The 17591-nt window shown below is 42.7% G+C and overlaps 1 protein-coding gene across 8 annotated transcripts in view; it reads right to left on the bottom strand.

Moving 5' to 3' along the window:
• DENND2B (DENN domain containing 2B) overlaps positions 1–17591 on the bottom strand; it is a 181940-nt gene that overhangs the window by 30216 nt on the left and 134133 nt on the right. For all 8 annotated transcript variants that reach the window (XR_003991093.2, XM_030483962.2, XM_030483957.2 and 5 more), the window contains 5 exons: positions 16748–16792; positions 14571–14755; positions 13776–13885; positions 11990–12059; positions 2242–2319 (listed from right to left, as the gene is read on the bottom strand). Coding sequence is in view for 7 of the 8 variants with exons in the window: in XM_030483962.2 (XP_030339822.1) it covers positions 2242–2319; positions 11990–12059; positions 13776–13885; positions 14571–14755; positions 16748–16792 (488 nt within the window). In the remaining variant the exon portion in view is untranslated. The remainder of the gene's footprint in view (positions 1–2241; positions 2320–11989; positions 12060–13775; positions 13886–14570; positions 14756–16747; positions 16793–17591) is intronic.

Below are 17591 nucleotides of genomic sequence, written 5' to 3' on the forward strand. Positions count from 1 at the left end.
AAATAATATCCAAGGTTTAATATCTCATTGTCTTTCATCACTTGCATTCTTTTGTAAAGACAACTGTTTCTTGTTTTCACTAGTCTGACACAGTGCACTGTGATGATTGTTTTCCTCTCTTTCACTGGATTTATCTTTTAGGACAGCCCAGGTTCCTCTTACTAGGCTGGAAGAAGAGACTGTCTCAGTTTTCAAGAACTTCTATCTCTATCCACACTACATCTGTCTCCAAAATCAACAAGGATGTTAAGGCTCGAACTCTGCTTCCTCCATTTAACAATTGTTTCATCCCTCCAACCCCTTTCCAAATGCAGTGCTTGGAGTGTGTGCTTAAAGAGCTGTTCTAAATCCAGCCCAGGGCTGGAGTCAGCTCTGTGTGCTGCCAAACACCCTCCTCCCACCCTGGTGTTGGTACCGTCAGGAGGGAGGTGATAGCCCTCTGTAGGACAGTACCACTGTGGCCAGACTCCAGTGCAGATGTTATCCTTCTGTGGCCCATGAGCCACAGAAAAGTTGAAAAAGAGTGCAGGTGTGTTACAGCCCCATTTAGGGCCCAATATGCAACTGAGTGGGAGCCTTCCTTCCTGCACAGAGCAAGAATGTGAGGGCTGTGTGGCCAGGGCCTGCTTGCCACAAAGCTTGGGAACAGCCCCTGCTGAGGCCAGTGAAATTACACTCACCTGCCAACCATGGGTTCACTTTGGTTGCAAAAAAACCAAAAGATGACACTTTTTTCAAGTTAGAATGAACTGGGAAAGCAGATTATTTGCAATTTTGGTGCAGTGACCTTCCTTGTCTGGCTTCACACCTCAGCTGAGGTGATACTTGGTTGTAAGGAGGACAGTTTGGTTTTTTTCCTTTTTTTCCTCTCTACCAAGTTTTCTTTTGAAAATTTGTGCACTATCAAAATTAAATAAAAGCGTAAAAGCAAACAAAGAGTCTCAGGACATGTCTCCATACCACAAGTTTGATGAGCTGTGTTATCCTCCCAGAACAATGCATTCCATTTCACTCACAGATATCTGTGTTTAGATACATATTTTGTCTAAGAGACACTGTTACAAACCCTTGATTTCAGAGCTTTATGAAAGACGTCAGAAGCAGAATTGCAACTATTGCAACCCATTGTTTTTCTTCACTCAAGATTTGTGTTAGACGAAGTTTTATCTAGAAAAGCTTGAAACCTGCTTTGAAGAGAACGTTGCATATGATTATTAGATCATATGAATAATACTCTATGGTTTTTATTAACTTCAATGATTTACATGTTCTTTTCAGCTTTATTCCTATACAAAAGAACACACACCAAAAAAAAATCATCTCTGTAAGTTCTGTGAGATTTCGCATATCTGAAGCAAAAATCTCTGGCAAATTATAAACGACATCTCTGTGAACACTATCGAAATTGGAAAAGGGGAAAGCAGCCATTTGACTTTACGCGTATCATAGTTTTCCAGAGATGACCAGCAAATCCTATATGATACTCTGAGATACTCACTGGGTTTTACAAGACATACTCTCAGAGGACTAGGAGGCCTTGGCAGCTGGAGAGATATTTCAAATGTTAATCAATCAAAAATGTTTTTAATAGTTAGTTTTAATAACTTTTTGCCTTAGAAAAGAAGAATCCTTGTGGCTTTGGAGCGGACTGGCAGTTAACTGTTTCTGTGGCTATTCAATCCCCCAGTATAGCTGCAATGTCTTGCTTACTGTCTCGAAATTCTTGTGTCAAGAAATGTATCACCTGGGTAAACCCCAACAGCATACAATGCAGCTTTGGATGTGCTAGTGTGGAGGACAATTAAAAGATTATCCATACTTTCCTAACTTCCTAGGATAAAAAAATCATGTCAATAGAGTTAAGCATATAGAATTCACTTATCAAATAATCTTTTTTCTCAACCTCATCATTCCACAGTGTACTGAAGTAAAAGTGGTACTGGCCCATCATTCAAACTGTGGATGCCTAGAATTACAACTCAGCACAGAAAGGCTTTAGAAAACAATGGAAAAACCTTCAGTCAGCCAGATCATACAGACACCCAGATGTTTTTTGAATCAAGTTCTGCCTCAGTCACAGAAGTAATAAGACATTCTTTGATGAACCCAATAATAGGGATAGAATATCCAAAAGAGCAACTGTAAAATAGAGTTATCTCCCATCAAAGGAAAAAATTTTTCTTGTCTGGTTCATCACTGTGGATGTGTCTCAGTAAACAATCAAATTAAAAATCTCCTTACCTTGGAAAATAAGTCAAAGCACCCCAGCCGGCTGATGACACAGTAAACTTCAGGTAGGCGCGGGCCCTTTCCACTTGGCTGATAACAGTAAAAAGGAGATTTAAATTACATGTTAATTTGGAGTCACAAGGAAATACGCTTCTCTCTCTGATCACACAGTTGGCCATCATGTGACATCTTTCACTATCCTTTTCTCCATCAAAATAGCTACTCTTGGAAAAGCATTTTGCTTCTTCCATAAGAGAGGAAACTAAAAAGCGTGAATAGTGCTTATCCACTTTGGAAATCACAGCACATTGGAGCTGTATTGCAATTCTGCTCCAGCTTGCAGCCATAAAAGCACATTTAACTGTGACTGTAACTCATGCCTGTGCTATCATTGTCCTCTGCTCCTGCTGCGGCATGAGGAGTGGGGCCACCCTGGGGCCAAGTGCTGGAAAATGAGAACTACACTACTAGTTATGATGGCTTTAGTTCCCCACTCGCTCCACGATGTTCAGAGAGAGCTCAGCTTACAGAAAGGACCACAAAGACCTAAAAAAAAGGCAAGCCGCAAGAGCTAAATCATTAACTTCCTCAGATTAGTGCATGATAAACATCAAACTCTTAAACAGTAACAAGTAGGAATCAATGATGCGCATCCCTCCTGAACACCCACCCCCCCAAAAAAAAAACCATGTAAAGACCATCCTCTATAACCATGCTATTGAAGCCATTTCCTAGAGAAGCAAATGGTTTAAATAGGTATGACTGATGTGTATTCCCTCTGCATACTGGCCTCTGCAACCCTACCTATACCTGGAGAGTATAGGCCCATCGGCACTGTCTGTGAAAGAAGGGTACAACCACTGGCTGGATTCAGCTTATTTACTGGAAAAGAAGTAGAATTAGGTCAATGCCGAGCACTTGAGTAAAACCATCCTCACGGGCAAGGTCCTCAGAGCAGAGAGCTGGTCTGCCTGTGTCCTGCATGTGTACAACATGCACAGACAGCAGTGACATCCATGCCTAGCAGCTTCCCACTGTATTTTTAATAAGCTGCAATGCAGCTTTCCTGTTTTGTGTAGTTGCAACTAATTTCACCAGATCAGCAGGCACACACTTCATAGGGGCTGTTATTTTAAGAAGACAGCTTGTTGACTTCAGATGTAGTCACATGTAGTCCCAAGATACAACACAGGGAAGTCCCAGCACTGCCTCACGCAGGAGCTGTCTATGTCCATCACAGCACAGAACTGCTGCAGGTACACTAGCAAACCCCAGTACCCCAGCAGCAAAAAGCTGAAAGTGGGGTCTGAGACAAGATAAGGCTGCCAACTTCCTCACAGCTCATGAAGCCAGCTGTGCTTGAGCAGCATGGAGTGAAGAGTGGCTTGAAAAGAATTGCTTGGCATCACGGCCTCCGTGCAGCTGTACATCATTGGTATACAACAGTGACAGAATCCTCTCCATTAATACTGACTCTGATAAAGGAGCTCAGTCACTGTTTCCATCAACTTCTGCCCACTTGTACATTTAGCCAAAGGGGCTGATCATCTTCTCTGTATCCACATAGGCAGCCAGTATATTTTTATCTTTGTCTCATTATTAGACTCTGCTGATACAGTGATTAACTTCGTCATGGTGTGTTTGACATTTACATGCCACACAGATGTCAATCAAGAGAAACTGAGGGGTAGCTGTGTTTTTTAAATCTGAATATTGCAATCTAGACTTGGGCAGTCAGCAGGTGTCTGCATGTTACAATAAAGACCACAAAAAATACCAAAGCTAAGTGAATACAGATGAGTCTATTTCTGGATCCAAACCTGCTCACTACACGTCACATCTCTGAAAAAGCGGAGCCCTTTTTTGTCCATATTAGGTATAAAACCCTTTCTAAAGGCACTGAGTGATTATATCAAGCATGTGGGATTTTGGTTAAAATCATTGTGTCAAATCTGCAGGAATGCCGAAGCCATGCCAGGAGCCTTGGATAGCTCCCAACCAAAAGCTGTCTCACTGAGTGCCAGTAAAAACATCACATTCCTGGGTCATCTATAAGACCAGAAACAATAACTGCTTAGCACTTACTCAAAGATTCGCCTTTAAGAAATACCGTTGCTCTCAAACATCTTAAAGGCTCACGTCTCTGAAAGCTGGGATTCTTCCCTCCTCACTCTCATCATATAGGACATCCTTTCCTGTTATTCCAGGGACTTTTTCCTGCAAACAGCACAGCCTCCCAGATGCACACAAATCAGAGGCAGCAAGCAAAAGCCTCAGGCAGAGCCACTCTGAGGGGCAAGACTTCTCAAATTTCCAAAACTGGCAACTCCTCACATTAACTTCCCCTCTCAGCCATTACTTTACACCTCAAAGTAAAGTACTTTACATCCAAAACACCTGCTTATTGTGCTTCAGTTTGCTTCTTTCCTAGTAAAACATCGTATGGGAGATGACACTTCTCCCTTCTCTGCCTGGACTCATCTCTCTTCACTTGGGGAGACTTGGGCACTGGGTCTGGCCAACGGTACTGGTTTAACCTCTTCTTTTCCTGGAAGAGGGTGCTTCCAAGTTGCAGGCTGTGCTCTACAAGGTAGCTACAAAGCCTCAGAGTCATGTTCTCCAAAGCTCACTCTTCTACAGGATGAATAGGTCCAGTTCAGGGAGCTGTATGGTAAAGTAGCACAGATGAGAGGTATCTGAGTGACTCTGCCTTGATGCACTGCATTCCTTCTGGAAGAGGGATGGAGGGAATGATGTTTTGTTTTCAGTTTGTTTTTATGGAGACCATGATATTTTCAGCCTTAGCCCAGTATCACTAATGAAAATGTTAACGAGTTTTGTTGATAACAAGACAGTTTCCCAAGAGGATCAACATGAGATGACAAGAACCTGGTTACAAGATGGAGGAGCCGAGATCTGCATGACGGCTGGTCTGCAAGTGGCTAAGGACAGTCTTTTTTACAGTGAGTGTAATCTGAAGTTCACTGACTAAAGCCCACTGCAAAACCTGATTTGGCAGGAGAAACAGGAGGTGTTTGCTCCAAAAAATATGCCTGACATTTTTCTCTTTCAAATCACACCTCCCTGCCCATTTGCTTGAAATCTAGGGGAGCCTTCAGAGATCTCTTCCTAGTCTGGCATAGCACTGAGACTCTCTGAGATACTGCACACACCTGCTTTCAAAGCAAGGCAGGATGTCCCTGCAGTGCGCATACTCACCAGCCATTCAGACTCATAACTCAGGGGTTTGATCTTTTTGAAGATATTGGGGAGGCTGTGGGGTATCAGGAAAGTTCCTGGTTTCACAGGTCCAGAAATAACTGGAGAATGCTAGCCCCAGCATGTTGACATCAAGAGGAAGCAAAGCAGTGGAGATCAAACCCAATATTTTTCCTCCTGGATTTCTCCTACTAGCTTCTCCCACCTGCCTGAAGATACACTGTGTGGAGAGGAAAGGCAGCAAAAACAGACCTACCAAACAGCAAGAAAGAGAAACACGTGCCACAGACCTACCTGCCATCTCAAGGAAGCAGGAGTGCAGCAAGAAACAGACCAGCATCAAAATGAAGACTCCAGAAAAGCTGTGCTCCTTCCTGCCCAAAATGGGACAGGACATCTCACCTGAGATCTTCTAAATAATTCTTCAGAGAGCAATATTAGGAAAACCAGAGGGAGCAGTAAGGGCTGCCCCACAGCCAGGTGAAAAAGGGCCATCAAAAATGCACAACAGCAGCTGAGTTTCCTGAAGTAAGTGGCCTCTGCAAAGCACATGCATTAGCTCTGTGTAAGCCTCTAAAACCCGGGTCTCCCTTTGAGACCAGAACTGTAGATGCTTCAATTGCAATTAGCTGTAAGTAGAGCAATGATCATGTAACAGAGACAGTACATAAAAACATTTAACTCCAAATGACAATGCAAATGCCATTTTCACACATCCATTGTGTGATGTTTGTTCCCTTCTGCAGGGGAGTGAAAAGGACACTGTTCTAATCCTACCTGGCTCTGGGACCATCTTGATCTTGGAACAATGAAAGATGTAGATTCAATCCAAAGCTTAAACAGGGAAACGTGGTATTCTTGAATAACCTCCCAGTACATTTCTCCTGCTCAGTTATATTAGTCACACACAAGTTGATGGGGTGCATATCTTCAATGGATGACATCAAGAAGATAGAGGAGATGCCTCCCATGAGCATTTTTCTGCATATACTAGATAAGGCTTGGCAGTTTCAGAAAGAGAACTAGACATACTGAAAACCCACCAAGGCTCCTTCTTGGGAAGTCTGCTGTTTTGTTGCTGGCTTAATTTAAACAATGGCAGACCTCAGCAGAGGCTGAGAAATAGGTTTGCAGGGTATTGTGTCAGATCAGATCACCACTCTTTTAAACTCTCTTAAGCCTAACTAGTCACATCCTCATAGACATACAAGCCCTAGTCTCACCAGCAAGCCAACATATCCAGAACGGAGATGTTCCTTAATGGTGTCAGGAATCAGAACAATTCAAATGTTGGGAGTCTAAAACGAATACGTCAGTCACAAGCCAGCTGCTGTGGCAACTCTTGGTTCCTTGTTAGGGCAAATCCAAATTCAAACCATGAGAAAACTGTAGGTGTTTTAAGTCCAAAATCTTGTCTTAAAGTCGTCTTGTTATATATGAAACATGAGCTTTTAATGCCAGAGCACCCAATGTGCACAGGGCTGTCAAAGGTGCTTGGGAGAAGCAGGGTAGAGGGAAGGAGGCAAGTGGAAGAAAAGGTTTTCCAATGAGCTTTTTTCAGTTCCATAAACAATAGTCTGCATACCACAGAAGTTGCTTTCACAGTGTAACAAATTCCCTTCTCTTGCCCCAGCAAATGCAGGATGAACTAGTCCCACCTAACAACTGTTTTTCATGATTTAATGTACACACTTCATGTTCAGGCACCCACCTGCTCCTCCAATGACTCCTGGGGCTGACTTGTCTTAGCCTAGAAAAGTGGTGGAGAAACATTTTTTGTGTGAAGAGAAAGAAAGAGATAAGACAGGGCGAAACAGACCCTGAAAGTTTTCATCTTATTTGTGCAACTACAAAGTTACCAGCCAAGAAATCCTGGCATTGTCAGGCTTTCTGCTCTGAGAACTGGGTCTTCTCAGATATCTCCCTGGTATGATTTCTATGTGTGTCTTCTACTGTTCCCATTAGCCAGCTGCAGCAATGAACTGCAGGACATTGTTTTGAGGATGCAGCATCTTATGCTCCATTATTGCCCCACTAGCTATAACTGGCATCCCTCAGCATCTGCAGCAACTCCCATAGCATTAAAGCCAAAGATGCTCATGAAGATCCCATAAAGAGCAGCTTACATAGCGTGACTCCCTGGGGACATGGACTGGCACAGCTGTGGATCCCTGCCATAGGGTCACTGACAACCCAGGCTGCTGAGGAGCTGCACTGGATCCAAGCATCTCCCAAAGGATACAGGCCTGGTGCCTCTTTGGCTGTCTACACCCTTTTTCTGGGCTGCAGAGCCCATGCATGGCCTCCCAGTAAGGAAAGTTTTGTAGATTTCCCAATACTGGTGGTTCTCACAGCTGAGGCTCTGTCAGCAGAAACCCACTAAGAAAGTCCCTGCTTTCACCACTGTGATCCTTATATATCCACCGTGCTTTTACTCGCACAAGCCTATGGGGTTGCACAGATAGAGATAAGACTTCAGTCACATCCTTTAGAAGGCAATTTCTAATGTATTAAATCAAGGCAATTAATAAAATGAAATTATACACTAAACCAAATTAAAAATCTGTATTTTACAAGGAACACTCAGCGTCACCCTTTTCTTTCCTGCCGTGTGCTTCTGCTGTTCCTGTGCTCTTGATCTCCCTTCTGCTCCTATCCAGGTTGCTGCCCCATAGCACTGGGGGCATTGTAATGTCCACTGGAGAGGTCTTTGACCGGTGGGGTGAGGCTAAGCCCTCAGCAGGAACTGCTCAAATTACCTTTGCTGCTGCTATGTGCATATTGCAGAGCCACAGCCCAAGAACTGCTCCAGAAAAGAGCCTAGCAAGTTGATGGGTTAATTAGCATGGAAAAGAAAGTTAAATTAATCTGAGTTATTAAAGAAAAATGTCTTATTTGCAGTAAAATGTCTTAGTAGTGAGAGTTAATATCTCTACTATATATAGGCTCATTTTCTTTTATATGAAGATGCATACTTCTCACATCAAGTCACTAGGAAAGCTGTTACAGGATTGCCTTGGAGGTATCAAGATGTAACTGGAAACTTGCTATCTATGGAAGTGCAGATTGTTTGCTGTGGTACGATAGGTTACATTCCATTCTAATCCCATTCCAAAATGAAACAAAACAATACAAATACATATAAAGGGGATACTGTACAGGATTTGCAGTACAAACAGAACATAATTGTCACTGTATCCCTTGAGGTAGTTTTGGCAGGGTTTTAGAGCACACACCCCAAAAAGGGGGTCTGGAAGAATGTGAAATCTGAAGGCAGAAAAGAAAAAGTAGAGCAGTTTGTTCATATGACAACATGCCAAAGGAGAACAAGGCTGACAAAAAGTAATTGTTTCATAAACAAAGGACTCGGAGCACCAGCCTCCACAGAAGGCACAGATAGCCATCCCTCCAGGATCAGGCTGGTTGGCTCATCTAGCCATGGAGCTGAGGACTGCCAAATGCTCTGGAAGGTGTGACACCTCCAACTGGGTATTGAAAGAGCATCACTTGCCAGGACAGCTGGGGAAAATTTTCTGAGGAATTAGCCTCGTAGCAGTTGGCTTGTCTAGAAGCAGAGCAGTTCATAATGATTTTAGGGTTTTCTTATGCCTCTACATTATACAGTATGGCCCCACCTTTCTCTAATGTTTGCCAAAAACTGCATGTAGGTCCCAGATTACAGTTGTTGGATTTGACAGAACTTGTGGGTCAGGAACGGGACTAGTCGGAGGATATGCCATGTGCTCCTTGACATCAGAGCCACCCTGATCAAATCTCTCAAAAACTGCTCAGGAAATTGAACACCGAAATACAAAAATGTGTTTTGGAGCCCAAGCCTCTGGCATATAAACAGTGCCTGCAGAATTTACCTGCTCCTTGTTGCCTGCCTACAAACTTTGTATTTGCATATATAAAATAAAAAAGTATGGATGTAACTGTAAACAGAAATGCCACGCTGAGGTACATGTCAGTGAGGCTATTCCACCCATACATCAACATTTGCAGAGGACAAGAAATTGTTACGCTTTGTGAGCACAGCTGAACCCTATGGAGAAGGCACTTCAGGTAACAACCCCAATTCCACGATTCCTCCCAGCAGGACAGGAAGAGGTTGCAGGATCCAAACAACAGTAGATCTCTGCTACTTTTGCTTTTTCCGCAGATAAAGAAATGTTGACATGTTCCTCCGCAGCTTCCAAAATCTACTGTCTTTCTAAGCCCCAGACTGTGCCAGTTTTGCTCTCAGAAGGCCCCAGAAAAGGACAAACTGGTAAAGTACAGGCGTATCCCTCCACCTTCTGTGGGGTAGGTTGTACCAGTGAGATAAGACATGCCAGCTTCTTCATGTCAGGTTTTGGTACCAGATGAAACATCCTGAATGAAGTCATCTCCCAGGACAGCAGCAGATCAGCTTTATAACTGGATTTATAATTATTAGCTGGATTTAACAAGTACTTATTTTTCCCATTTTTAAATTATTTTTGCTATCTGGTTGATTGAGTTTTGCCATAGCCAAAAACAATCTCCAATCTCCAAAAACAAAACACCATTTATATAAAAGTATGTAGTATTGATTTAATTCTGTTCCCAGTATTTCCTACTATGCTAACATATATTCTGCACCAGCTGAAAGTCGTTGTTGAATTTTTATGTTGCTTTTAATGAAGGGTGGATTTCACTGAGCCTTAAGTGAGCAAAAAAAAGCCTATGGTAATCCTTCACTGACAAGCTAATTCAACATTCCTGTGCATACTTCTTTTTTATTGTTGCCGATTATTTCTGTCTCAGCCTGGTCCAGGATCAGTTGGTTTGCATTCACAAATGTAAGCTCTGTGCATGATTCCAAACTTGCTAATGTTCCCAGAAATATAAAAGTCTTAAACCACCTTTACCTGGTGGTGAAAGCATTCCATAATTTAATTCTAGTCAACACTTTCTGAGGTTTTGTTATTTTTTTCCAAAGATGCCTTATTATCCTTTTAAATGACAACACATTAAAAAATAATTGAATTGTACTGCTGCCCTACATCTTGTTACGCTTGTTTACATCAGCAAGGACACCTTCCAGGTGCTCCTCTTGCTTATCTCTAAATCACTCCCTGATCAGCCCCAGATTTACTGCAACACAAGCCTTCACTGACATTTCCTTTTCATCTATAAACCTCGTTGTGGCCTACACTTACACACTGTGTTATACAGAGTGAGTCTCTCTGATGCTACCTATGGCAAATACCGCCCACAGAAATGATAAACAAGTTTTCTGTTATGTTAGTTTAAAAGAAGCTTCTTACAAATAGAGGAACCACACACAGCAAAACCTCCCAGACGGAGCATCTGCTGTCTGCACTAGAAGGAGCTTTACCGTAGACAAAGAGCAGGGCCAGATACAGGCAGCACACAGGATGGAGAGTGCTGTTCTAATGACAGCAAGTTGGTCTGCCTACTGGAAGCCACTGAAAGCTACTGAAGGCAGGTATGCCCACTTGGAAAGATAGGAAATCATGCCAGAAAGGGAAGGAAGGGGAAAGTGCAAGTGTCCCTGTCTCTTAGATAGGGGGTACTATTTACAATCTGCAATGCTGTCGCAGACATTCATTTTCCAGAGAGTACGCAAAAGGCTCCTGCAGCATCCCATACCTTGATAAGCGCTCCAGCCAAGTGTAGACAACTGTCATGTGAACAGCACAGGAGCTGTGGCTCTCCACCTAGTCATTCACAACCAGCTCCAAATCTTTCTGAGAGGTGATGAGCACAGGCTAGCGCAGGAACAACCAACTGCTCTATGCTTTGCTGCCATCCAGTCAGGTCTGCAGGATGGACAGCATACTCCCTGTTTGCACTGTGCTTCATTTGCCTTCATACACTTTGTAGCCTTTGTGCAGTCCTTCCCTCAACACACACACACAGCCATGCTCTCAGTTTATCAGGTGACCAGTGATTTTCCAGATGATGAGATAAAACTCTATGATAGGCTGAGTCTTGTCCTAGACCATCCTTGGTCATGAGAACTGAAAAGGAGCTTGAGGACCTAGACTTACCAGCACTGGCACCAGCTGATTGCATGGTCCTGAGCAAATAGTTATGGTGGCATGCTCTCCATCATTGTTGTCCTCCAACTTGACAGGGTGGCTTATTTACTTACCTTATGGACCTGCTGCAGACTGATTAGGCAGTGCTGGCAGATGTAAGCAGCTGTCCAGGAGATAAACAGTACTCACAAATATTTAGAATACCACATTTGCCTTTGTTGGCAGTGTTGTAGAATTTTTGATTCTGATTGAAAGCATGTAATATAAAGAATTTTGAAAGTAAGTGCTTACACAGGAAACTTTCCACATTCTTATGAATTTTCTACAAGACGGGATCTATTTGATTGAGACAGCTGTTACAAATTCTTATTTACTCGAGCTTACAAATTTCAGAGTGAGTAACTCCATTTTCTTTTAAAACCATGAAAGACAACACCCTCAAAGTTCAGACTATAGTTTTGAAACATTGTTTAACAGAATTCTGTGTTTCAAGATGAAGGTGATGTACTTACCAACAGTCTCCTGCAATAACCAAACCGCCGGCTCCCATCTTCCCCAGTCAGCATGAAAGAGAAGGTCTCACTAAAAGAAAATGAATTGCCCAGGTCTTACTATCAGAACTACAGCATATCTATGAGATAGATCATCTAGAAAGGGATACTGCTTTATCCAGTGAGAGATTCTACCCACTGGAGGGTCTTGCTTCCCTCTGCCTATCATCTGAACATACTCTGTGGGCAAATTCAACCAGCTGTAGGGCAAAATATCTGCACAGTTGTGGACAACCTAGCTATCTTCTTATAAGAAGAGATGGGTGCTGGATTTCAGTCACATGGCAGCCCCTTTTACTGCAGAAGGAGTGCAAGAAGCAGATTTGGAGGGCACTATGCAAATGCTGTATCTCCTTTAACTTCTAGTAGATCCTGTCTTTGTTTTTAAAGAGAGAACTGTAGATATTCTCCAAGATTAGAGAAATTTCTGACTCAGAAACAACACAGATTTCCAAAATCCAGCTCATTTTATATTCCTGCCTAGGCGAAGTACCATTTGTGACAGAGAAGTAAAACAGAGCTTGAGGCTATAATTACATCACAGGTAAAGGGATGGGTCTGTGAATTTGAGCTAAGACTGATAAACATTCCTGAATGCTTTGCAAGTTTTAAATGACGTTATATAAAACACCTTTTCTTTGTGCTGGAATGCCAGATTTTATATAATTATAGCTGTATATGGGAGGAATATCTCCTTTCACAAACATGGGCTCATGAAAGGGAGCAGCAGCAGAAGAGGTGAAATGCTGTGTAGGCAGGGCTGTGCGCTTCTCATACCAGTGTTGCCAAACAGTTGTCAGCTTCTCCTTCAGTGTTTTCAATAACTCACTATTCAGGTGCTTCCGCGTGCTGAATAATACAGCCAAGCAACACAGAATAGAACATGGTAATGTTGCATGCGCCATACCTAAGCCAATAAAAAGTTCCATATATATTCTGGGCTACAGTAATTCCTGCAGGTGAACGCTAGTTCCTTGTCATTGTTGAAAGTCCCTCTAGACACACTCTGAACAGGTCTTACTTTATTTACCTGTCTCAGACCATGCATCCTAAAGAGCCATCTCATATTCTAGGGGAATATGAGGAGACTCCACCTGGAGTCCTGTGTTCACCTCTGGAGTCCTCAGCACAGGAAAGACATGGTCATGTTGGAGATGGTCCAGAGGAGGGCCACAAAAATGAGCAGAGAGATGAAGTGCCTCTCCTGTGAGGACAGAGCTGTAGTTATTCAGCCCGGAGAAGAGAAGGCTCTGAGGAGACCTTATTGTGGCCTTTCAATACTTAAAGAGGGCTTCTAAGAAAGATGGAGACAGACTTTTTAGTAGGGCCTGTAGCAATAGGACAGGAGGTAATGGTTTTAAACTTGAAGAGAGTAGATTCAGGCTAGACATTAGGAAGAAATGCTTTACAAAGAGAGTGGTGAAACACTAGCACAGGTTGCCCGGGGAGGCAGTGGCACTGTTCAAGGCCAGGTTGGACTGGTGTATTTTAAATACTTCCATTTATGCTTTTGGGTTTAGCACTGAGAGTAACCTTCAGATGTCCTCCCCTCAGCCACACAGGCCTGTGAGGCAGGGAGAAAAGGGAAGAAAAATAATACAGAACTTAAAAAAGATTAACAACAGCTGCTTGAGCCTGCAGTGTCCGGGACTCACTCTGCTGCTTCCTTAATTGGGCATCAGCAAGCCTGGGCCTGCTCCAGACGCACTCCATCAGCACTGCAGCAGAGGAGCACCAGAGGGTTTACCTGTTGTATTCAGAGACAGGGAGCCAGTCCTTGGCATCAGGAAAGCAGAACTGAGGGATAGCCTTGAGGCGCTCTTCCGCTTCACGCATCTGCTTGGTTGGTCTTTCTAGCTGCGGGGGAGAAAATTGAGGTTCAGTCAGTTACTGTTAGTGCCAGCTTCACAGCACCCCGCAGGAGTACGGTTATTAATGAGCTCTGAAGAGCAAGGGCCCATCAGCTAGTTCTTATTTGTGCATGGCAGAGTGAGGCATGACCCCAGGACAGGCTTGTAGATGCTAGTAAAACATAGATAATCACTGCTGGCTTGTTGTTTGGTGTGGCTTTTGTTTGTTTGCTGGTTTCTGTGTTTGGTCTTTCTTTTAAAATTGCCAAAAACTCCCTTGTTGCACAACGGCCACTTAAAACACAGTCCTAACTCAAATTCCTTTCTGTTGCAAGAGCACAAGAGAAATGCCACAGATCAGCAAAAGTCTTTCCATTGACTTCATTGATTTTGGAACAAAACCTAATACAGCCAAAATGAGTTAAAAGTGAAATATTTAGAAACTGAATTTAAACGAGTCTTTAAAGCACCTACTGTCAGGCCAAACTTTCCAGCACTGGACAAGATAAATTTGTAAACAGGGAAAGCTTTCAGTCATCTTCTCTATGCCCTTCACTTTGTAACAGATCACACTGGAACAATTATGAAAGCTGAATGATTAACTCCTTTTAAAAAATAGTTTTATATTAAATTTCCCACTTATTCACCTTATTGATCCTATAATGAACTGTACATAAGAGTTTTTCTTTTACCTTGGGAAACTGGTATGTCACTTCTGGGAGGTAAGTGTTTTTAGTAGGCTTCTTTTTCAGTGACACTACCACAAAATACTCAAATAATTCCCGTTCCTGCCACTCAATCAGCTCCAGTTCCAGGGTTCGATAACTTGGAGCCCTCTTCAGCATTGACTGGATGTGTACTAGACGTTGTGTATGAGCTAGCATTGGGGAAAAAAACAAAGGAGAAAAAAAGACAAATCATTACCTGGTACTGTAATGTGTATGTGTAAGCCACAGCCATTCACAAAGGACTTTCAATTTGCCGATGTATTACTCCAAGCATGTTCTCCTTTCAAAAGCAAACCTTCATACTGTAGTCTCCCTCACTAATTGCACCTATAAATCACAACTCTCTCCAAGTACTGAAGTGCTGCAACACTAAGTCACTGAAATAATTTGCAATTCATAACTGTTACCCTGCCAAAGGTCTGCTTTTCTTTTCACATAAAACTAGATTATAAACCCTTATGTGGGTGTGCAAATGACGTAGGGCCTCCAGGGTGACACACCTCAGGCCTGACTTGGACCTGGTTTACATTGGTGACAGTTCTGTGACCTGCCCCTTGCACAGCTTTATGCTAAGAACTACTGAAGGTGTATTTTCTCCCTTTCTACAGCACAGGCTTAGGCCATACAAGCCATGGAATTATCTCCAGGGAAGGGAAGAAGTGCAAATTGCCTCCTGTAGGATTATTTTGCTTGTTCCAGTTCAACTGAGGGGCAATCTTAGATTCACAGTCACATCCAATCCTGATTCAAAGACAAGCCTTGATCCAGTGACTTGTCACTAGACACCTATGGCAGACTAGTCAGTAACATCATTACCACTTCTGGTAGACCAGTAAGTGAAAACAGCTAAATAAAACCTGCTTCCTGCATGCTCTTCCCCACCTCTTCACACCAGGATCTCAGTGCAATGGCAAATGGATCATCAGCAGCACATATCAATCCCTAAGGGTATGTTCACTGGCACTGCCCACAGTTTGCAAAAGGCAGGCTGTCCCTTGTGACAGGGAAATAAGATGTCACAAGCACTTGATCACAGCAGTAATTAATTGACAGAAAGAAAGGGAAACCCCTTGATGACCAGCCGTCATCAACTCATTCAACAACACAAAACATAAAAATTATTTTGATAAAGCACTTGGGTCTTGATGTGACTGCACAACTAGGGAAGCTGAATCCCAAGAAATAACCTGCTTTGTCCTGCCTTGACATAGCCCCACGCTGCTGGCCAGTGCTTCATATTTGCACAAGGTGAAACCAAAGAGTGCACCCCACCCCAACAACTGAGGACTCAGTGAATCCTGTCATGCTACAAGTGGCAACTGGATCTTTGGCTCAGGATGCCCTGAAAGCATCAATATAAATATAAGGTCACACAGGAGCAGTCGGTTAGGGAGTCATCAGAATGAAGATCTGTAAGCAGGTGACTTCTGCAGTAGATAGACACAAATGCTTGCCCCTATCTTATAACTACAGCTCTGTACTCTTGGGGGTTTCCTCCTCATTTACAAACAACATGATAAGAGTTTTAGTAATAAAATCTGTTGTTGTTGCCTTCAACTTTTTTATAGTTCTCTCTGTGTATCAAGACTTTTGAAAATGAGCAACTAATTTGCTGGCCTGGCTCAAGCAGAGTTTGTGCAGGTGCTGTGCACTGATAAAAGAATTTCTACAATTTCAAGACTGCAGACCTATAAAAGAGTATAAGAACCATTGCGTTGGATCAGACCCAGAATCTGGCCTCCAACAGCAGCTAGCAGTAACCACTTAAAGCAGTGTATGAGTAATAAGAGAGCGTATTTATCCAATCTCATCCCTCTAAGTTTGCACCCAGTAGTCAGTCTGGAAAACATCAGCATCTGTGAAGTGGCTGACAAAGCAAAACTATCAAAGGTCCTGTTCTTCATTATATGACACAGTTGCCAAATCCTTGTTAGATCCTCACAGCTCATTTTGTCCTTGCTTTCCACATTCATGCTCCTGCATTGGAAACTTTGTGAACTCTGCAGTAATGGAGTTAGGACAGTTCAGGAAGGAAAACACAGGCCATCATGGACAGGAACAACGTGCAGTAGCAGGAGAAAGTACATTGCTAAGGTCTGTGACAGTGGCTGACTAGAAGTTATTGAAGGCTGATCCCTTACCTTTAAACCTGTCATCTGAGTCACTCTCACTCTCACTGTTCTCATCTGCAGAGGAGATAGAGGGATCAGTTAATGCACAACCAAAGCAAACATAAACTTGGTTGACTGTGGTGAAACTGGGAAGAATCATATCTCCCATTGAACCTAGTGATCCACACATGCTCTCTGCTCAGTTTTAAATAACTTGAAATAAACAGTTTTAATGGCTCCTTAGATTGTGTTTTCCTCACATTAAGTTTCAATTTTGCATGAGAATAAGAGCTTTATTTTAATGAAAGTGCAAAATTCATTCTCCTTTACAGCAACTGGTTGCACTGAGCCCTCATCTGTGCTAAGCCACAAAGGTGAATGTGTCATTTGGAAAATGGATTTCAACCCTCCCACTTCTTTTTCAGACTTTAATTATTTTGAGTAAAAGCTATTCAGCGTTTCAGAAGTTGAAGTAAACCCTGTGAGCTTTGTCTGCTGGGCAACATTTTCAATCACCAGAACTCACCAGACTGAGCAAGAGTAACATGCAAAAGTATCCTTACAACGAGACGTATTTCTGCGGTGAACTCGTATTGAAGCTCTATTGTGCTCCTACTACAAACATGGCCTGAATTTTTTTGTGGCCCCTGCTTTTGCAGAAGCAGTCTGAAGCACAGTGCGAGTTACTTTCACATGCCAAGAAAAAGCATGAATGAATTACAAGGTCAAAACTGTGAATTTTGGACAAAACTTACAGACGCAAATTACTCAAAAAATGAACTAAAAAGCAGATGGAAATTCTGTTTATGGGATTAACAGGATAGACAATGCTGAGAATTGCATGAGAATCTCATTTATTTTTAGCTCATCTCCA

The sequence above is a fragment of the Strigops habroptila genome, chromosome 4 (assembly GCF_004027225.2).
Source record: "Strigops habroptila isolate Jane chromosome 4, bStrHab1.2.pri, whole genome shotgun sequence".
Taxonomy (NCBI): domain Eukaryota; kingdom Metazoa; phylum Chordata; class Aves; order Psittaciformes; family Psittacidae; genus Strigops; species Strigops habroptila.